The sequence below is a fragment of the Desmodus rotundus genome, chromosome 6, assembly GCF_022682495.2.
Source record: "Desmodus rotundus isolate HL8 chromosome 6, HLdesRot8A.1, whole genome shotgun sequence".
In the NCBI taxonomy this organism is placed as follows: domain Eukaryota; kingdom Metazoa; phylum Chordata; class Mammalia; order Chiroptera; family Phyllostomidae; genus Desmodus; species Desmodus rotundus.
Genome location: NC_071392.1, coordinates 100,775,064 through 100,797,880, shown reverse-complemented (window position 1 = coordinate 100,797,880; position 22,817 = coordinate 100,775,064). Strand labels below are relative to the sequence as shown.

Sequence of the window (22,817 nt, the reverse complement as noted above, 5' to 3'; positions counted from 1 at the left end):
ACCGCTTTCATCCAGTGCCTTCCACCGGCCTCTGCACCGCTTCGTGAATTATTAGCATGACATTTCATCCACACTTTTATTCCGTCTGTAATAAAATAGGCTGCAGTGACCTCAAAGGGCTATAAATGTGCATTTTTTTCTCCCAAGGGTTCAAAGATCTCTGATTGTGCCTGATAGGCAAGAGGAAAACTGCCTTGTTCCCTCCCAGCGGCTTAAATAACAAAAAATTAAAAAAAGAGAGGAGATGTGAGCCAGCTGATGGGGTGGGTGGGCTGTGGTGGCAGCTCCGCGGCAGGGGCAGGGGCCCGCAGGGAGAAGGGCCCTGTAAAGCCGTGAGCGGTACCTAAGCTCCCACAGGCTGTAACAATAAACAAACTGATGGGCAAGGGTGGGCATGGCCCCGCCACTCACCATTGGAGGGCTCGAAGGGCCACCTACCTCTCTGCCCTGTTCCTCTCCCGCCCCATCACATCACACACCTCCTGGTACTGTCTCTGAGGACAGAGGATTTCTGTGTGTTTCCATTGATCAGACACACTTCCACCTCCCGCTGGCTCCTGATGTGGAGCTGGACGCAGCCCAGAGAGGCAAAGCCAAGCCCCTGTGTGTGTGACTTCACCAGCTGGGACTCAGCAAGGGACCGACTCACTGTACCTTTGTAATGATCAAAATCTACTTACCAACCTGTGAGCATGGGGAAAAAAAAAAATTTTTTTTTGAAGACCGCTCTATTAAAAGGGCTGTTTGGATTCGCCTCCGTGGCTCCAAAATGATCATCTACTTCTGTTACATTTTCAAATGATTATTTTGCCAAATTACCACTGAAAGGTTAATGGTTATTTTCAAAATTGGTCCCAGATGTTTACCGTTTTTTTCTGATGTTCTCAGGAAGATCATGTCAGCAGGCACCCGCTGGTTCTGGGTGAGGAAAAGAAAGACTGTCACTGTGAATGCCCATGTGGGGGGCTTCCGTCCCCTGGCCCCCCAGCCCCTCGGTGGGGAGGGGGCCTCCAAAACACACCGCCTCTTTTCAGTCTGCCTTTGTCAAAGACAGACTGCGGGGATTTGATTTGTTTTGAATCTGAAAAAAATCTTGCACGCTGCTGTTCCATTTCTAATCCCCCACTGAAATCCTGTCTCGGAGAGAGAGCTTCTAGTTTCCTGGAGAATGCAACCATCACCTCCCAAAATTCCAGCCAGGGGACCCGGGGCCGAACGCCAGCTCCCCTCCCGGGCTTCGGTCCGGGCACTCTGCCAAAAAGAAGGACACGCACCCCCTGCTCACACTTCGGCTTCTGGTTTTCTGGCTGGATATTTGGCTTCCAGTGGGATTTGCATGAGGCAGTCAAGTCGAGAGAAGCAAGAAGCCACAAAAGCCATTTGCAAAGAGAGAGAGAGAGAAGCCCACAGCCACCAGCGTTTAATTGTGAGCAGAGAGAACTATGTGAAAACACATGAGTGTGTGTTGTTCTTCCGCACTGCCACCCAGAAGAGCTTCACTTCACCGCAAATCAACTTGGAGTTCTTGGATTTAATCCTTTTAAAACAGCACAGTTCACTTCCTACAGACACCGGTTAAGACACAGTCTTTTTCTAATCAAATATTATTCCAACACTTTCCAGGACCACCCCCAAGACCCAATTCCTTCCAAATGTACACAGTAGAAAGAGATGTAAGTTTGCTGAAATAATGAGCAAATTAGCAGTGCTATTTTTAAAGATGCATTTTTTGGCCTTTTTACTGTTCCCACATGAGACCCTCCTCCCCATAAAAAATGATTTTTAAAAAAAGCATAAACATGACGTTTAAGTCCAAAAAAAATACAGGCTAAAATGGCTCAAGAGGTAAGAGACAAACATTTTTACATACTTATGTAGTTAACAGACTTCTAGCAAAGACTTTACATGTTAGGGAAAAAAAGCACCCCGAAACAACAACACACACATCAAACAGGCAATCAAAAGTTGTGTCTGCCAGCAGGATTTCTGGCTAGCCGGCACACACAAACTTCAAAAAATATTTTGTGCATGTGTCTCGTGGAAAAAAGACTTCTCTCCCCAGGCGGAGCTGCTGAACAGAAGTGCAAACAGGACACAATCAGTGAGTGTCGTCAGATCCACACATTACAGGGCAGGATCGTGACGGGGCGGCAGGGACTGCCCACCAGCACGCACCCGGCCACGAGACCCACTCACCTTTTCCACGATGATCAGGTCTCCGACTTGGATGTTGGCACTCTTCACCTTCATGGTCCCTGCAAGGGAACGGGTCCGAGATACATCATGACTGAATTCACCGCGACTCCACGTGTCTTTATAGAGCATCCGCCAGCCTTCAGAGTCAACGCAGTGTGCCAGATGTGAACCCTACCCCCAGCACCGTCACCTCCTGCCCCTCTGAGAAGGGGCGCACCTGTGGCAGAGCCGGCTCCAGACACTAACCCCCCCCAACAGAGCTCCGGGGATGTTCACCCCCTTCCAGTGGGATCTTCCGTCTTAAAAGTGCCTTAGAAGCTCCAAGGCCACACGGTACAAGGTCCATCCCGCCTCAAACACCCACCCACACCCACACACAGAAATGGGGAAGAAAATGAAGCGTCAGCTCCATGGACGGAAGGGCAATCCTTAATTTTTGATACAACCAAAAAGGAAGAAGCTAATCCAAAAATGACTCTTTTTTTTTGCTTTTATTAGTATTTATTTTATGTTGAATTTACTCCTGGGCTATAAGTTTCTTCAATTTCTTCTGGAATATCTTTTTCTCGTGTGGCAGGGAAAACTGATACATGGGCGGATCTACCTGGGGCCCCGCCCTGCTGCTCTGCCTCTTGGGAGCTGTGTTCTCCTGGACGTGCTCAATGACCAGAGATGCTGCATCTGAAGACTTCAGCTCAGCATCACTCTCCGCATTTTTATGCCCGTTCAGCAAAAATTCAGCCCCCTTTTGGAGCCATGGACCCAGCGTCCCGCCCCACTGCTTGGCCTGGGCACACCTACCAACTCCACCCTTGTAACTAATGACAGGTGGGTACACCTTGCTTCTGTAAAGTGACATCCTTCAGATGCTTGGTGGCTCTTCGAATATGCGCACCCTTGATGGCCTGGGGCAGTTTCCCAGGTGTTGCTAAGGTGAACACAGAGATTTGAACCTCTTGATTTGCATGATTTTGTGGGTCAAATGAATAATGAATCATTTTCAGAGGTCACCTCTGGCCATTTTCAGGAAGAGCAACGGATTTTTTTTTTAATTTATAACTGCTACATAGTTTGGTTTATACAATGATAATCAGATTACTTTTCCTGGATGGCTCTCTGGACAAAAATTAAAGCTAACATTAGGCGCTGATTCTGTGCTCAGCACCGGCTCAGAAACGGACGTGTGGATGGCTTCGTTTTCTCCTTCTCGGAAGAAGGTACAATCACCTCGTCTCGGATGAGAACAGGCTCAGAGATGCCCTATCTCAGCCTCACAGTTACAACACGTCAGCGCCAGGATTCAAATCCACATCTGACTCCAGAGGAAGGAATAAGAAACAGTAAGTGCAGTTCAACTTGAAAAACGTTTGTTGAGCGCTATATCCTCAGACTTCAGTGATGAGTGTCTCAGGCAGGAGTTGACAACCTTTGCTACAAGGGGCCCGGACAACAGACAGTTTGGGCTCTACAGGCCAAGAGACGATGTCTGCAACTCCCCCAGTGTCTCCCTGAGAAAGACTCGTAGTCTTCAGTACTTCTACATACCATATTTGAAAATGTAAAGGCCATCCGCAGCTCCCAGGGGGTGGGCTGACTTGGGCCCACCAGCTGTAATGTGCAAACCCATGAGCTGGTGAGAAGGACAGCCAGACAGATGCTGTTAGTGCAAAACAGTGTGTGAAATGATGCGCGTGAGTCCAGGGGGGTTGGGGGAGCAGACAGGAGGGAAAGCTCCCCCTTTGGAGAAGGGCTAGAACGGAGCCCTGATTATTCATTCAGCATTCCGGCATCATGCCCTGAATGCCTGCTGAATGCTGGGCACAGCCCAAGGGCAGGGACCCACGCCACTCAACTTCGGGTGGAGGCACGACTCAAATGATGAGTGAATGGGGTGGGGCACAGGGAGGGGTATATACATGCTTGACAGAAGGAGGGGGGCCCAGAAGGAACCAGATGAAGGAGACTGGCTACCAGTAGTACAAGAAAGGGAGGCACAGAGGTGATAAAGCATGTGAGTAGCACAAGCATGAGCATGGAGAGCCTTTAGCGAGACCGGACACATCACACGAAGGCAGGGAACAGACAGAGGTGACAGTGGAATTGGCTGCTCAGGGCCAGGTGTCGAGCACCACACCCTGGTAATGCGTCAAATTCTCGCCCAAGGGAGCCACGTCATAAAACATTTATGTTATTGGCGTCTCGTAAGAAGCCCATTTAACACACAAACGTTCAGCCAAGATAGAAAAGAAATCGTAATGATAACTCAATCACTTATTCAACAAATACCCAGCATTAACGATGAGGATTTTGAGCTTTTGTTTCTCCAGCACTAAAGAGAACTTAAAAAACACTAACGAAACAACCTGAGTGTACAACTGTAGACTTTTACAATTTTCACAGTATTTCACACTTTTCACATAACACCACGTCTCTTCAGTAATTCAGCATCACTGATACTTTTCAAAGCATTCCAACATTTCTATTGAAACAGCTGTAAGAGGTTCCACTAGGGTGTGATTTTCACTAATCTTTGTATTTACCGTATCTTTCGAACTATAAGATGCACCCCCAAACTTGGGAGGAAATGGGGGTGCGTCTTATAGTCTGAAGGTAGATTACCTGGCTCTCAGGGGGGATATTTCTGTTATTAAATATTTCACATTTTTGGCTTCAAAATTTTGTTTCCTATTTTCCTCCTCTAAAGCCTAGGCGCGTCTCATGGTCTGAAAAATACAGTAATTAAATTTTGTCCCAATAAGTAGAACTGCACTAGAAGAACCACCCACGAACACTACCGACTTCTAGAAAGCATGCAGCGGATGGTGACTGGCTGGACCAACCCTGAGTTCCTCCCCAAGAATGAGCATCTCACCCCAGGACGTGAGCATTTAACAGTGTCTCGTTTTCATAAAGCCCTGTGCTAGAATGCAGTCCAGTGACCTGGGCCCTGCCATGAGGGAGGCTCAAGAGTTAAGTCTGTGTCGAGGTTTGGCCGATGCATTTACAGAGGGAATAAAAGGCATCTGTTGATCCAAACAGATCCTTAGAAATGGGCGGAGGGAGGGTCCAAGGTACCCAATTCTTTTCCTGCCTGAACAATTCTTCTTGAACCACCAGGGGGCAACAGGACAACCACGCGCAGACCGGCCGCTCTTTCTGGGGAGCTTACGGAGGCATTCCTAGGAGGGAGGCCGTAAATTCAACTCGGCCCTCCGCGCCACTGAACTTTCCTTCCCTGGAGCCGGGCCCAACTTTCCCAAACGTAAATTTACACCTTGTCTTTCGTTTTATTACCAAAATTTATGCGGGTGGCTTGACCCAAACTATCACACTTGGTGTTCAAAAGACCTAGTTACATCTTTTACTATCTAACTGAAGGAGCGGCGCGTGTTTTCGTCTTATTAAACAATAATTGCGTACGTCTGTGTGTGTTTGCTAGTGAGACACAGGACTAAATCGAAGGATTATACTGAAAGGCGTGAGAGCGATTTCTTTCTGGGGATGGGGAGGTTTATCCTTTGGTATGGCACGCAATACTTTCTATGTTCTTCACGTTGATTTTTTAAAATAAGCATGAGGTGCTTTTCTAATAAGGAAAAAAAAATGGTAAATGAAGTTCACTCAAACGTCTCAGGGAGCAGGCGCGGATTGCTCCCTTCTCGTAAGAGCGTCCTGATTTATGATGGGTTAGCGTGAACTCTGCTCTCTGTCCATCTGCTCTACCTCAACAGAACCCTTTTAATCCGCTGTGTTTGCAGAGCGGGCTGCCGACCCGCACGCAGGCCCTGCTGCTGTGGGACCGGCAGCCACAGGCCGGGGCTCTCTCGCAGGCAGGCGGGGCGCCCAGGAGCCACGCGGCCAGGGTGTTTCTTCAGCAAGACTTCCTCACTGGCGTGTATTTGGGGGGAGTGGGGGGCAGTGGGTGAACCTCAGCTTTGCGGCTTCAAAAAAGGGACACCCTGTTCTCCACCACTCTACTGAGCCCCCATGCAGTCCTGACCATATATGTGGACTTCCTGTCCTCTCATCCTCACTGTTTGGTGATGAAAACATGGGCAGTTCGGGCCTGTAGAGAGGGCCCCTGTTTAGTGGGTGTCTGTGTATGCGTGCGTTCTGAGAGAAGACAAATAAAACCAAAAGAAAGAAAAGGAGAAAAGATGGCAGAAAGAAGAGAGGGGGGAAAGCAGATACTGGTACTTATCCTCGAACGTTTACTGGGCTCTTCTCCCAGCTCGGCTGAATAAAATGTCCCTACCCCGGGCTCACAGGTTGGTAGGAAAGGCACAGCTGGGGCGGGAGGAAGGAGAGGAGGGAAAGGACCCTTCAGATGAAGAGCCGAGCACTCAGTGGCTGGGGCTGACGGAAGACACGCTTCAGTTGTGGAAAGGACCCAGAACACAGCATTTCTAACTTTAATTTAACCACTGTGTTGAGTTTTCTGAGATTGTTCCTGCAAAAAGAAAAAAAAAAAAAAAAAAAGGAAGAACAAAATACAGATGCCCTCTGGTGGAGTTCCCTGTCTCCCTAGCAAAGAAACAGGAGAAATAGAAAACAGCACGTTTACAGTGACTGCACCGATCTCCCCACAGACTCCCCCGACGCCCCACTGAGAAGCTAGCAGGTGCACTTCCCAAGTTCCATTTTTCCCTCACCTACCCCAGAGGCTCCTAAGACAGAAGTGCCGCCTGCCAGCCCTTGGGCAAATGACTGGCTGTTGCCGTCCTGCAATTCTTAGTAACTACTGAACAAGGGGTCCCACCTTTTCACTTGCACTGGGCCCCAAGATCGACACAGCTGTCCTGGACAGATGCAGAAGCTCCCAGGACACCGCCTTTGTAAAGGGCACGGAAAGCCTGGCCCGGTTCTAAGACCTGAAGCCACAGAACTCTCTCACCACCGCCGCACCCCCTCCTCCTCCCCCGCCCCCTGTAAATCTCCCTTCTCCTTTGCACCCTGTAACACCTTTGTCCAACCTCTAGGCGCTGGGCATTTTAAATGCATTTGCAGAAACTCAACAGAAGTTGGCGAAGCGATTTTCACAAAGGTTAAGTGGACAATTCTCCGCCGACCACATCCTCAATCATTAAATGCTCTCTATAAAATAAATTTATTCCTTTCAGCTTTCACCACTTCACCCAAGCCCGCCTTGGAGCCGGGGGTTTATCGCAGGGAACAAACTTTCAATTAGGAGAGCTGTTTATTTCTGTAGAGATGGACCCCAAGCCTTTCATAAGCAAACCGATTGAGCCCAAACTATGCTTTTCATGGATGACAGCTTCAGAATAAGAGCGGTCTGTCTACACTGGGGGCAGAAACCAGATGTTTCCCTTGACTGGAAACAAGCAAATGACAATTCAGTCAAAATGCAGACCAGCCTGCAAAAAAAAAAAAAAAAATTAAAATAAATTCTGGGCACTAGTCTGCGTGGGCCTCAGTTTTGACCCAGAACCCCGCCAGCTTTACTCTGTTTTTCACGGTGCGCGCAGGACCTAGATGGCTCCTGCAGCTCTGAAGCGGTGCCCTGCGTGTGCTAGCCCTGGTTAATGTTTCACTCTTCAGCGCACACTCCCATCTGACTGCGACAGTGATGAGTTGTAAATTCTGCAGCATGTGGACACTTCCTGGGGGGTGATGTTCAAACGCCTCTGCAGACCCAGCCACGGTGTGTGTAGGGTCTAAAGTTGAAAATTTCATATTCCCGGAGAGTTGCCTGCGCGCCCCAAAGCCTAAGGAAACACTGTTATTGGGCAACAGGCAGAAGGGTTGAAAAGCATTACTGGAAATTCCACGGCCGCTTCCTGGGGCTTTTGTTTAAAAGAGTGGGAACTTAAAAAAGAAAAGCTGGAGTTTTGATGTGACAAGTTTATACCCAACAGAGGCTTTTAAAATAAATATATAAATGGTCCTCCTTGCTTCTCGTGCTGGATGATGATGAAATAGACCAACACTCCCAGCAGGGGGGAAATACCTTCTGGGAAAGATAATGTTGCAATTTGCATGTGAGGTTTTTTCAGGGGTTTTTTTTTAAATTAAACAATAGATCAGTTCACCAATATTTGTAATAAAGTGAAAGTGAGTACTTTGGAAGAAAAAAAAGAACCTCAGGAGTCTGAAAGAACAACTCTGCAGGTGTCAGAGAACATGTAAGAAAGTATTTGGCCAGATGTGTCTTAAATACGACTGCTAAAAGCAGAGTCTCTGAATCCTAATGAGGGAAGCTCAGGAAGGGGAGTTCTTTGCTTATCGAACAGTATTTGCGATCCTTAGTAAAGGCCTTTTGCTAAAATAATATAAAAAAGACCATCACCAGCATTCTCTTCTCTAAAGAAGGCACAAAGCCTATCTTAGCATTCTCCCATGTCTGAACGGAGTTTATACTTGAAAACGTAAATGTGTTATGCATATAGAGAATATAAACGTGTGTTTAGAAATATAGAGTTTTGAGGTAATTAATTAACTAGTAGCTAAACTACGCCTCATTAATGAACACATCTTCCCTACACTGCCTTACCGTCTGATGGACTCCCACGAAACACAGTACCCCAACAGAAACACACACATGTCCTCTGACCTCAATATGTAGTCATATAACTTGCCATCCTACACAATGGTCCAAAGTGGATTTTGAATTGAATTGAATAAGCTATCACTCTCAAATTGAGGCAAGATACTTGAGATTCGTCTGTAACTGGGGAACTATCTGGAAAGAACTGGGGAAGAGGAAAGGTTATCTCTGTTTTTGACAGCACGTGGGTACTAAAAAGCTCAAGACCTTCCTTTTGCACAGACCTTTGCCTTATGACTTATGGTCCATGGCGTGCCCAGATGTCCCCAGCAGGAAAGACACATCAGGGATTGTGTTAATTATGCTTCTGTTTGCAGTTTCTTTCAAGGCTAATTAGCCACTTGCTTCATTCATCCCTTTGATCGCAAGTCCGTCTGGGAAAACATTCGTGGTATGAAGACCCTGGAATTCATCCTATGGAAATGCAAATCCAACTGCCCCAGCCACCTGTGGTAATCGAGGCAGGCTGGTCTCCAGAATTAAACGTTTGGTGTGGGGAAGACAAGGATGAAGAGAAACCATTCATTTCCTCGTTCTGCCTTCCTGACCCAGCCCAAACCTTTCGAGTAACTAAACTAAGTTTGGCTGGGTCTGCTCCGACTTCAAGATCCTCTCTTTGCTGACTTTGGGGTTTCCAGTGCCACTGAACACTGTTAATTTGGGGAGACAGCTCCATAATCAGAGCCATAAAACCCATAAAGGTCTAGGGACTTCTCTTAAGCCTCTGATAATGCTGAAATGCGGATTTCCAGCAGGAGAAAAGGGGAAGCTTACACTGATGGGAAAGCATTATCCTGAAACGGCTTTTAAGTTTCTGCACCTTAGAATGAGAAAGGTGAGTTGAGAGGTGTCTCTGGACTCAGAAATGTGTGTTAAAATGACTTCAATTGTAAAAGTCCTGCCCTGGCCAGGTAGCTCACTTGGCTGGAGCATCATCCCAAGGCTGAGGGTTCGATCCCTGGTCAGGGCACATATAGTTATCAACCAATCAATGCATGGATGGATGGGTGGGGCAACAGATCCTCTTCCCCCACCACCTTCCTCTTTCTCTCTCAAAATCAATCAATAAAAAAAAAAAGGGGGTTTTAAATCTTAAAAGTCCCACCCTGGCTGGTGTGGCTCAGTGGATTGAGTGCCAGCCTGCGAACCAAAGGGTCGCCGGTTCAATTCCCAGTCAGGCCACACGCCTGGGTCATGAGCCAGGTCCCCAGGAGTGGGCACGCGAGAAGCAACCACACACTGATGTTTCTCTCCCTCTCTTTCTCCTTCCCTTCCCCCTCTCTAAAAATAAATAAAACCTTTAAGAAAATTAAATAAACCAAAATCTTAAAAGTCCTCCTGCAGCATGTGTACGAAGGCTAAAGACTACAACAGCCATTGATAGTCTGCAGCAAAGTGCTCAGCTCAGCTCCTGGCACACGGCAGGCGCCTGGACTTACAGGCTGAGGTTGCACATTCAGACCAGCCAGGGTAGTCACTAATGAGCTACCTCACCTTGCTTGCAGCACTTTCCCTCTCTGAGCCTCCGTTCCCTGGACAAGCTCCCCCCACAGGGCTGTTTAAAAATGACAGCCTAGGACTCCTCCAGCCCCTGGCTGGCTCGTGGTAGGTAAACTTTCTCCATTTTTCTTTGCGTCCTGCTTGCCAATGTGGACAGCATTTCTTCAAATTCCAGCGCCACCTTTTCCCCACAGCATGCCTTGCATAGAACCTGGGATTCCACCCCCCATGCTCCTGACCATCATGACCTGGGGCCTTTGAGGAACTCTTTATCAGGGCAACTTCGTGGGCACGTGACCCCAGTGCTGACCAGAAGGGTCCCTTGCTTGGTTTCATGCTCTGCTCTCACCATCTTGAAAATCCTAACAGTTTTTTAGCAAGGACCCCACCTGTTCATTTTGCAATGGACACCACAAATCACGTAGGCAGTCCTGCTCTCTCCCATCCCGTAAGACTCAGCATGAAGGTCATCTCTTCTGGGAAGACATCGTCAGCAGCTCCCTTCTGGGTTCCCATAACCTCCCATAACCCCTGGCTAACACCTCTATTTATTCACCCACCAACATTTAACAAACCCCTGGTGTGATGCATACCACCAGCACTGCACACAGCGAATCTGGGGCGCAGCCCTACGTTCTCCTCATGTAAGGGTTCCGTTTAAGCAACTCCCTTAGGTAGGTACTGACAGTGCCCAATTACTGACCAGTTAGGGGATCTGCCCACACAGGTGGGAGGGGGCAGACGCAGGAGTCTCACATCCACAGCACAGCCCAGAACCAGGAACAGAAACCAGGTCAGGAAAGGGGACCTCCCTCATAAGGGCCCCACACTCACACCCATAAAGCATAATTGTTAGGTAGGTGCTTTAAATGATCTGCTTACAGGCCTGGATGCCTCCCTGGACCCTGAATTCCCTAAGCCCAGCCCCTTGTGTTTCCCTCTTTAGAACAGAAAACTATCACCCTGGCCAGTGTGGCTCAGCTGATTGGAGCATCGTCCTGTGAACCAAAAAGGTCACAGGTTTGATTCCCAGTCAGGGCACATGCCTAAGTTGTGGGTTCCGTCCCAGGTTGGGGCACTTGGAAGAGGCAATCAATTGATGTTTCTCTCGCACATCCATGTCTCTCTGTCTCTCTCCCTCCTTCCTCTCTCTAAAAATCAGTAAGCATGGCCTTGGGGGAAAAAAGAAAAACAGAAAACAATCATAGATTTGGGACAAAATGGAGTCTCAAACATTCTTAAAAGAATGAATAAAAAGTCACTTCCATGCATATGACTAATTATGTTAATAAAACACTTCAAATCCTTCTTAGACTGTGACAATTAAATTAAAAATTAATCCCACTGGCCTGTTGTTTCAGATACACATGGAAGGAACTAAAATGATCTAAAATGTTGGAAGCAGCCTAAGATCTCTTCACATGTATATTCACCATTTGTGTACTTTTTACTGTGGATTTTCGTATACTTCAGGCATTGCTACTATCTTGTTATTGTTTTACAGAAATTAAAAAAAAAAAAAATATATATATATATATATATAATCTGAAAACAAAAATGTTGGAAGCAGCTATTAAAAGAAACAAAATAGCTATCATCCGTGTTTCCTCCCAATGGACTTCTAGGTCAGTGGTTCCAAATCAAATTCTTTTTTTCTCGAAGTTTGAAACGTTTTCAATTTGATTAACATAATGCCTCTAACACTTTGGCAACATCCTGACAAAAATCTGTGCCTTCGACATTCTTAAAGCCATATTAATTCCCCCTGAAAATGCATGCCCCGCGTCTAATCGTGAGACATCAGACAGACACAGTTATTTCTTTGCTTGAAGGACAAGCAAAGAAGTAACTGACCTCAGACTGGCCTGTCCTTTCCAAAAAACGACAGCGTGGTGGCAACGCACGCCCAGGAGCTAAGCCGGGTTGGAGGGCCCAGAAGAAAGGGCAACCAATGCAACTGGCAAACCTGGACTGGTCCCTGGACCACGGGGAAAAAGTACTAAAGGCCATATGTTAGGGACAAATGGCATATTTTGAGTAAGGACTCTAGATGGGATTAACAGTAACACCCCAATGTTAAACTTCCTGATTTGGCCAATTGTACTGTGTTAGGTAAGAGAAGCATCCTGTTAGGGATTAAACACTAAAGTATTTAGGGGCAATATGGCACGCTGTCTACACCTTAATTCCCGGATGGCTTAGAGAGGCTGGTACAGCCCAAGTGTGAAAATGTTAACAATCGAGGAAGCTGGCTGGCAGGCATGAGTTCTCTGCGTGGGTTCTGCAACTCTTTTGTTAGAAATTATTACCAAAAAGAATTATTTTTCACTCTCTTAATACAAGTACTGTTATTAATCAGGAAATGACGCAGAATGTAGATAAATCTCATGGCCTAGAAGCTAGTGGTCAAGGATGTGATATTCTGGTTTCTAAACATTTTTAAATGCAAAAATAGGATTAAAAAGTCCATTTTAAGATATCATGTGATCCCCAAAGGAAACAGCCCTGCACCGATATATACAGACCCATATCTGTTTCATTTTGCTTTTGAACTTCGCTAAATGAAAAGTTCTCGGTGAAATGCCTCACTCAAGCAAATATGATTAAGTCATTAAATACTAAAGTTAAGGTCAGAAAAGGCTTCCTTTCTCGTCCTCTCTCTGAAATCTTCCAGTTTGGGCTTCTCTCTCCAGCCCTTCCCCCAAAAGTGTATCAAATAACTAAACTCACCCCCATCAACTCTCCAAGCTGACAGTTTCTTCAGCGCCCCTTTCTGGGGCTTTCCAAACAAACTGCAGGGCCCGGGTCTGGGTTAATATTCAGCACCCTGCTCTGTCTGCCCCTACTGTCCCATCGGCACAACAATGGAAACCGAGGGCCGCCAAAGGAGACCGACAAAGGAAGACAAGTTTTTACTGCTACAGCCATCTGCCAATTCTCCTGAGGACCTTTTCAGGGATGGAGTGGAATTCAATCGGCAGCTGGGGAGGGGCCTGCAGGGGAGGGCACACACATCACTCCCCGGAAAAAGCAATCACAATGTGAAAAGAACCAGAGAGAGGGAGGCGCCTGGATGCACGAATGGAGGGCACCCCGAGCCCCTCCTCTGGGCTCTAAACCCACCCTCTCCGGTGGGCCTTTTGTCTGTTGCCAGGCATGCTAAATGTCATAGTTAGAATATGTTACTAAAGGAGGATTTAGTATACATGGCCACAGAGAACACCCTCCAGAGAGGGCTTCTGATTACCCACGTGGAAAGGCCAAGCCACCTGCCTCCGCAAAGATTGTACTGAGTATTTATTCTTAAGTTTGCAAAATGACCTGAAATACAGTGGTTTGGCAATAATAGAACATCTATTTCTAAACCAATTCTAAATTCCCCCTTGTCCCAGAGACTTGCAAATTTTTAAGACCACCAACTACGAAAATCTATTCAATGCACTAAAACATTTTCACGCCTTTAAGGGGTTTTTGTTAAAAAAAAATTTTTTTTTGGAGGTCCAAACATATTCCTCCGACATTTTTCCCAAAAGGAAAATTCTACTCAAAACCCTGAAACCGTGGATGGCCAGCTTCTCTGGAAGGCTAACCACTCAGCAAAAGCGGTTCCTACCCTGGCTCAGGGGCCAGCGCCCCGCCCCACTCCTGCTTCACTATCCTTCAGAATTCTCAATTTCCTTCAGGCAAGACATCGCTTTTATTCCCTCCACCTCTCCTGGAACATCATGAAGCCCTGAATGGGATCAGTAATCTTAGGGAATTGAGGGTACTGTTCTCTTCTTTCTGAATAAGGTCACATAGGAAATCTCCTACAGAACTGGAAGTTGGAAACCCAAGTCAACCTCGGCTGGGTGCTTCTGCAGGGTTTTGGGTGGGTTTTCAAGTTCCGCCATTTAACACGCACGTGTCTAGCAAGGGGTTCAGCAGGGAAAGGCTATCTGGTCCCTTCCCTTTGGGTCAGGCTCTCTCCACTCTACAATTTTGAGGATTTATGAGATGCCAACACAGAAATCTTCACAGATGCAGTATTGATGTAAGTCTGGTGCCTTTTTAAAGACGAAATGTTGCTAATATTGTATGTCAACTGTAATTTGATGTAAAAGTAGATAACTAGATTCATAGAAACTAATGTTGCAAAGTTGTAACACTAGTTTTGTAATGTTGAAAGAGCATCTTTTGAAGCTGTGCTCCCTTGGAAAGGGATGTAGGCCAGAGTTCACAGCCTCCCACGTGAAGGGGGCTGGCGCATACTCCTTCCCTGGCAGCCGGACTCTGTAAGGGTAGGGAATTAGCCAGCAGAGCATTCTGAAAGCACAGAATTCAGGTCCAGGTTGATGAGGCACATGTCAGCCAGCCGACAGGACAATTTCTCAGAGGACCTGGCAACCTGGGGATGCAGCCCACGGCTCCCCAAGCCCCAGGTAACGTGTTGGCCTCCCTGCTCCCAGCAACTGAGTGACTGTCCCACCACGTGGCGCCCACACATCCGCCGGCCCGAGGCCTTGAACTCTGCTCCCTGACTGTCAGCGACCTCTGATTGAGTTGCAACCCTGCAGCCCAGGCCTGGTGGCCAGAGGCCGACCTCTCACTGTGAGCCGGCTGTAGACCTGGGAGTTGACTTCTTTGTCCCGCAGGTAACATCGGATCTCCTCCACGGCCTCTCGGATGATGGTGACAGCCAGCACAAAGCCCTGCGGAGAGAGGGACAGGGGGTGAGCCCTGCTGAAGCCCACCTTCCTCTCCTGCGGCCGGGGACAGAAAAGGCCAGAGAGCAGCAGGGCGGGACGAGCTCAATACCCCGAATGCACAAGCCTCCTTCTTCACGTGCCTCCGACACACACACCCTGGAGGAAGTCTCACTGACACATGTGCATGAGGACACTCCATTTGCCACCTCCTTGGGGTTTCTGAGAGTGAAAAACGTAGACACACCCATGCTGCCCATCCACAGACAGACGGTGGCTGAGGGATGGTGACCGTTAACACGTACATCTCATCACCATTGTCTCTCACCCTCCCAGCGACCCTATGAGATCTGCCATACCAGGACCCATTCGTGAGATCGCCGTGCTACGGAGGAGGAAACTGAGGCACAGAGAGGTTGAGTAATGAAGCTCCTAGGCGATAAGCAGGAATTTTGAACTCAGGAAATCTAGCTCCAGAGTCCTTGCTCATAAGAGCCACACTGTTCTGCCTCTAGAGAGCCGCAGGGCTGGGGGTGGGGGGGGGGGTTGCGAACCACCAGCAGACAGCTAAAAAGAATGACACGCATGCAGTTTGCAGTGCAGGACCAAGGGGGGAAACGGACCATTCAGAACACACGATGTAACACGGTTCACAGAAACAGCAAAGATTCCAAGCACTGTTAAAGACTTTCCAATTTCCTTAACTACTGGTTACATTCCTCTGCCAGGAAGGGACAAGGATGGGGTGGGCAGGGGCTGAAGGAGACTTCAGTCTACCTGTAATGTCCTAAACTTTTACAAGGAAACCATTATAAAGTATTTGCTGTGTGAATACCAACTAATAAAAAGAAAATTTAAAACTGCTTCATCTTCCCGCGTCAGGTACCCCAACTCATGAACTATTTCCAGCTAGATTTTCCTCCTGTATCCATCCATAGACTCAAGAACATTCATTTCTTTTTCTTACAAAATGCCCGTCATTTCTCCTTTTAAAAATATAAAGAATACGCCCTGGCTGGTGTGGCTCAGTGGATTGAGCACCGGTCTGCAAACCAAAGGGTCACTGGTTCAATTCCCAGTCAGGGCACATGCCTGGGTTGCAGGTCAGGTCCCCAGTAGGGGGCACACAAGAGGCAACCACACATTGATGTTTCTCTCCCTCTCTTTCTCCCTCCTTTCCCCTCTCTAAAAATAAATAAAATCTTTTTTTTTGATTTTTTTTGATTTTTTTTTTGTTATTCAATTACAGTTGTATGCCTTTTCTCCCCTTCCCTCCCCCCGACCCCAGCTGAACCCACCTCCCTCCCCCACCCCCCATCCAATAAAATCTTTAAAAAAAAAAAAAAAAAAAAGAGAGAGAGAGAGAGTCTGTCTCCGCCTTTGTGAGACTAAAACACTTCACATCCTAGCGTGATCTCAAACAACTTCCTTGTCCTCCTTGGCTCCTCTAGTTCTTGCTCATCGAGTGATGAATCCTTTTCCCTCCCTGTATGTCTGGCCTCCAGTCCACAGGACCCTCGGATGACCGCTTTGGAAGAATCCAACCGAGCGGACCTCGTTTCCTACCTAGCTTTCTCAGGCATGCGAATCCCTGCAAACATCCATCTCTCCTCAGATGTATCTGCACGAATCTGTTTAAGAGAGTGAAAAACTTATACCCAGTGTGGCTCAAGTCCCCTCCCCACCACAGGGGCCCGTGATAAGGTGAACAAAGTTGTAGGGGGGCAAACAGGTCTGTACCCCAAGATCCTTTCGGTTGATAGGTTCATACCACAGGCTGGGCAGATGGATACCATGAGGGGAGACAGCACGCACCTGATCCCAGGTATCATACTTGAGATATGAGAGACAGGAGAGGGGGGAGACACACAGCTAGCTGCCTTTGTGGACATCTTGGGACCCCAACTTACAAAGCATATGCATTTACATTATATATACATATACATGTATATTTGTTTGTATACATATAATTCGCTACACTGTATGCTAGAGTGTGTATGATGCACAAGCACGTGGAAGAAGAGACTGAAAGGAAACTGACCAGAAGCACAAATGGGGTACTGGGGGTGGTTGCCGAGGTGGTTTTTGTTTTTTGTTGTGTTTTTTCCTTTGGTTGTTCTTCAAATTTTCTCCAATAATAAAAAGCCCTTTTATCATTGAAAAAAAAAAAAGAAAAGAAAAATGAACAGAAGCTGCTGGGGAGGCAGCAGAGAGCAGCAGACCTGGGTTTGGGGAGAATCAAATACACAAGATGTGCAAGGTGGGGACCGGCCCGCTCTTCACTCCCCAAGCACAAAGCCACCAATCGGAGGGACGACGGAGCTCCCGACCACGCTGAGCCCAGCGCCAGGCAGAGTGTGACCCAGTCACACGGTGCTTTAACGTTTTTAAAATGAGCTGCCAATGTTTAAAAATCAAGAAAAAGAGATGCTGGGAATTAGAAAGAAAAATTACTCAGAACCATAGATACCTTGTTACTTTTTTCTAAAAGGAGTAAAGGGGAGCAGGAACAGACGGTTTACTCACTGTACGTGCTCATAAGCTCTGGAAAGACAAACAAGTAAAAAAGATGACAGCGTTTTGAGGGCAGGAGTGGATGGACGGGAGGTTTTTGCACTAGGAACATGTTTTTTTGGTTGTTTCTTGAATCACGTAAATGTATTACCTTTCGAATAACTATCCTTTAAAAAGGTGATTGAGAAATGGTATTTTAGCCCTGGCTGGCATGGCTCAGTGGGTTGAGTGTCGTCCCACAAACCCTACAGTTGCCAGTTCGATTCCCGGTCAGGGCACAAGCCTGGGTTGCGGGCCAGGTCCCTGGTTGGGGGTGTGTGAGAGGCAAATGATTGATGTTTCTTTCTCATATCGATGTCTCTCTCCCTCTCTTTCTCCCTCTCGCTAAAAAATAAATAAATAAAATCTTTTTTAAAAAAAGAAATGATATTTTATAGACAGTACGGATTAACTTTTTTAAAAATAATTAAGGTATGTTTTTGAGTTTAAGTATGTAACAAATAGCTGTAGAACTAAAAAGCTAAATAAAATTAGGGCATTTCACACAAAACTCTAAAGTTTCTAACTCTTGGGGCCAGGCAACTCCAGGTCCACATTTGTATCTGAGGGAACAGAGTGGCACCTCCCACTGCTGGACCTGGGCAGGAGCTCCCTATGTCTCCCAACGGTCGATCCCACCGGCAGAGCCTCTGAGTCTGGGATACTCAGGAGGTAAGAATGTCTGCCACCCGAGGAAAGGATGCTCGCCAAAGGTTCGCTCCAACGTCCACCCACAGACGACTCAGAGGAGGAAGGAACTATTGTCACATTGCAAAGCACCTCCATTGCTCATGTGGAAGAAATAACACCCCCATCTCTTCTCCCGGCAGGAGCTGCTGGCCCGACTTGTCGGATAACGTGGCACCCACATGCCTGCGCACCCACTCACGGCTCCCTGAACAGCTGGCCCCCTCTACTCCAAAAATGCCCATGCACCAAATCCTTACCGTCTCCCACCCACCACCGATTAATATGCTTGTTTTTGTTTCTTTAAGGGAGACTTAGATCTTTTCTACTTTAACAATTTCTTCCATCCTGGCTCAGTGGCTCAGTTGGTTAGAGCATCGCCCCACTATGATAAGGTTGCAGGTTCAATCCCCACCCTTGCAGAACACATACAAGTGACAACCAATGAATACATAAGTAAGTGGAACAACAAACCGATGTTTTTCTCGCTCTGTCTCTCTCAAATCAATAAAAAAAAAAAAAACCTTCAGATTAAAAATTTAACCACTCTTGTGAAAAGAGAATCTAAGCGTTCCCCCTGAGTCCAGCTTAGAGAGAAATACGCAGCAATCATGCTTCATGATGTCTCTGGAGAAAAAGAGAAGTCAGTGCTGCCCTCTCCACATCCCAGTCATGCTGGGCTTCCTTCTGTCCTGCAAATGCCCTGAGCCAATGCCCGCCCCTGGGCCTTTGCACGGATGCTCCCTATGCCCGGAAAACTCCCAGCCTCCTACTCTCCTTCCCATCACCTCCCCATGAGGCCCCTCCTGGCCGCCCTGGCGAGGCCGCCCTTCCACTTCTCCCACCCCCACCTTCCTCCTTTCAACAGACGCTCAGTGTGCCTGGGGTCCCCCGTCTGCTGTGACCTTTTCCTGCTGCGTGCACAGCACCTCTCACAATCGCAAACCATCTTATTAGTCTGTTTGGCCATCCCCTCTGAAAGTCTACTCCGGGACGGCAGGAATTTGCACGTTTTGTTCATTGCTGCGCCCCCAGCACCCAGCGCCATGCCTGGAACATAGCAGGTGCTCAATAACCATTTGCCAAAGGGACGGAAGAAAGAAAAGAAGGCAAGGGAAGGAATGAAGGGGTATTCTGGTTGGTTCTGTCACACTTTATATGCTGTTTCACACCCTCGCACTAAACACTCCATGGAGTAAATAGGAAAGGGAACCTCAGAAAACAATTCAAATAGCACAATCCAGCAAGATGGAGGCTCTGTCTTTCTCATTTGCCACTGTGTCCCCAGGGTCTAGAAATGGGCAACACATGATACGCAAGCTGCGCATATTTGGTGAGATAAGGAACGGCAGAGGAGCTCAGTGACAGAATGAATGGACAACACAGGCTTCGCCATCGTTTGGCCCTGCTGATGCAGGAAATGGGGCTTCAACCTTAAGGTCTGGGGGCGCCCTCTCCCTCAAAAGGCCGCTCTCCCATCCCACATGCTCAGGTGGGAATGACACAGAGCTGTCTGTCCCCAAAACTCTGAGGTCACTGAGCAAACGATGCTGATTTACTCACCAGGGGAACCCAGTAGGTGTAGAGCGCACCCAGCCTCATTTCGGGGACAAACTGGGAGCAGGCGAGAAGTAAGAAATAGAGGTTGAAAAAGTACTTGAACTGGTTAAACAGCACCTGGAAGGTAGAGAGAAGAGGAAGGAGACATTCAAATTCAAGGCTTGTCTGATGAGGTTGGGCGGGTTTAGTGGGAGGTGACTGATGTTTAAAAACTTTCCTACAGAAGAACACAACTCACGTGATACCTGTCACATAAAGAGCAAGCAGTTCTACATGCAATAAAAGTACAATTTTTAGAAGTAAAAATGTAAATAATGACAAATGTGGAATTGTATACGCCCAATTCAAGACAGCAGTGACCTCTGGAGTGGAACTGTGTCTGTTGGGAACCGCCCTGCCTGGTTTCAGAAACTGTACCAACCCCCCCGCCCCACCCATGGCTAAGGCTGAGTAAAGGGACCTGGGGACCATAAGCCACTAAGGAGACAAAGCTTATCCTCCCAGCAGGGGCGCAACCTCTGCCCCCTTTACCACCCTGCTTGGAGGGATGACTGGTTAGCCAATGATGGGTAAGATTCCTCCTCAAGGGAGGGTCGACCTAAGACAGGCACGGTCTCGAAGGGGCCATCAGAGAAGGACTTGGGGGACTATAGAAAAAGGGGGCGATGGACTCTCACCCCTCGGCTTTGACATAGCCTGAGTCCTCATTCTGTGTGTAAGAAGTCTCCTAATCAATCGGCTGCCCGCATCCCCCACCTGACTTAACCCTGAAACAATGCTGGAGGTGGGTGCAGCCCTGTGCTGGAAAGGACAGGTTCCCCAGGGCCATCAGGCCTAAGAAAGAATGCATAAAATCTTGTGAAACCTGCTTTGCTAATACCTTCAATTTAAATGATAAGGGTCCAAGCATGAAATGAGTTTGCTTCCCGGAGTTTCATGGCCCTTGAACTAACTGACCCTAACTCAGAATAAGCCCTCATCATTCTTCAAATGTTATCTATTGTTTGATCGTTACTGCTTGGCAATGATTGATGAGCTTTACCTGTATTCCTGTGCAAACTGAACCCAATAAAAGCCCATTGAGGAACAGGCTCATGGCCCTCCTCCTTTGAGAGATGAGCTGCCTTTCCTCCCCAAGCAGATCGTGTCTTGGTAGAATTATTCTCATCCACGGCGATGGGGGTGGGAGGGGGAGTGGGGGGGGGGGGAATGGTCCAGCAGGCAGAGCCCCTCAACATGTGTCTGTTATGTTTTATCTCTTAAACTATTTTGTTAGTCCAGGTAGGCCACTCAAAATGTTGTTTTCTGCCCTGGCTGGTGAGGCTCAGTAGATTGAACGCCAGCCTGTGAACCAAAGGGTCACTGGTTCAATTCCCAGTCAGGGCACATGCCTGGTTTGCGGGCCTAGAAACACATTGCCTAGAAGCACATTGATGTTTCTTTCTGTCTTTCTCCCTGCCTTCCCCTCTGTCTAAAAAAATAAATAAATAAAATCTTTTTTTTAAAAATGCTATTTTTAACAATAAGTTTTAATAGAAAATGCCTTATGCTATAAAACTGATCAAAAAAGCAATATGTTAAAATAAGACTTAAAAAAATTTTTAATGCAAGATAAGCTGTCATTTCCATAATACCATCTCGGCACTGCAAAATACGCACACCATGTGGGGCAGGCGGGCTCCGGCAGTTTTGACTGTTCCTGTGAACCCTGGCAGGGAGACTGATCCCACGAGACTCGGCCACTCAGGCAACGAGTGAAATGACGTGTCTCTCCAAGGCTGAGGCAGTTAAGAGCCGTGGTTCAACCATCTGCTCCTGCCCGGTCACAGGGACATTCGCGGCCATGCATTCCAGAAGGCGTAGCTACCAGAGGGAAGTGGCCAGGTCTGCATCAGAGCGTCCAGGAATGAGAAATAAACTTTTGCTTGACTTACGATACTGAGATTTGGGTGGAAGGGTAGGAAGGGGTGAGACAGCTTAGCAATGAATGTAATCAAAATCATCCTTAAACAAAACAAACACACATTAAATTGACCTTAGGCTACAGTATGGTATTTGTGTTTCTGTATTATCTCTGAAGAAATTACACATACTAATTTTTTTTTTTCCTTTCCAGTACTGGAACTGCTTGCTCCTGCTGCTTCTAAGGTCAGTCAGTGTTTGGAGGCCATGCTGGATAAAAATAGGTATTTAATTCACATGTTTGGGGGGAAGGTGTGAGGAATACAAGTCCATGGATTTGTATAAGTTAATGTGAAAACGCTACGACTCCAGAGTAACATACCAAGTAAAATGGGAACACTGATTAGCAAAAACGTTAGTAGAGCAAAAATGTTAACAGCGATTCTTTCTCTGACGGTAAGATTAAAATGCACCTTTTTAAACTTTCTTTATACTCTTATCCTCCAACTTTCCCGTGGCTAAATATGTGTTTTGGGATGACGGGGGAGAAGTTTAAACACTGCTGGATCTTTTGGTGCTTTGGCTTATAATGCTGGGTTCCCATAATATCACTTTCTCTCTTACCAAGTAAACATGGAGCTACGCTAGGTGATCAGGCAGTAGGCTCACCGCCTGACAAACACAAAGCAGCCGCCTCCAGCTGCTGAGGGCCAGGGAAGATGAACAGCCCGTGGTTAAGGTGACAAGGACAGAGTGTGTTCACAGAGCTGGCCCAGGGACCTCAGTCTTCCAGGACTGGCACCATGGCGTACACTTGGTGTGGGAAGAAAAAAATGGGCGTGGTCCCGGCCTGTACATACCCCAGGAAGGAAGGTGAAGAAGTTGTACTTCTGATTGTTGATGACATTTCGAGGGTACCTCTGGTCCCTCTTCTCGGGGTGCCCCAACCACACCGTGCGGGGCCTGGGCTCCCCTCCACCACAGCATCTCAGCCACTCACAGCACCTGTGGGAAAGACAAGCCCACACTGTCAAGGCCACGCCCAGCGTCGAAGCCACACCCACAGCTGCCCACCCTTCTTGGAATGTTTTTCAAGCACCTTCACTGGGCTGGACCCACAGCCCTATCTGGGGATTCCTCCTTCAAGTGAGATGGGAAACAGAGCTGAG

The 22,817-nt window shown here is 47.5% G+C and overlaps 1 protein-coding gene across 3 annotated transcripts in view; it reads right to left on the bottom strand.

Moving 5' to 3' along the window:
• ATP9A (ATPase phospholipid transporting 9A (putative)) overlaps positions 1–22,817 on the bottom strand; it is a 105,359-nt gene that overhangs the window by 61,638 nt on the left and 20,904 nt on the right. For all 3 annotated transcript variants that reach the window (XM_053925982.2, XM_071221734.1, XM_024559877.3), the window contains exons 2-6: positions 22,509–22,653; positions 19,750–19,863; positions 14,844–14,952; positions 2,197–2,255; positions 867–918 (exon numbers count right to left, since the gene is read on the bottom strand). In XM_053925982.2, coding sequence (XP_053781957.1) covers positions 867–918; positions 2,197–2,255; positions 14,844–14,952; positions 19,750–19,863; positions 22,509–22,653 — 479 coding nt within the window. The remainder of the gene's footprint in view (positions 1–866; positions 919–2,196; positions 2,256–14,843; positions 14,953–19,749; positions 19,864–22,508; positions 22,654–22,817) is intronic.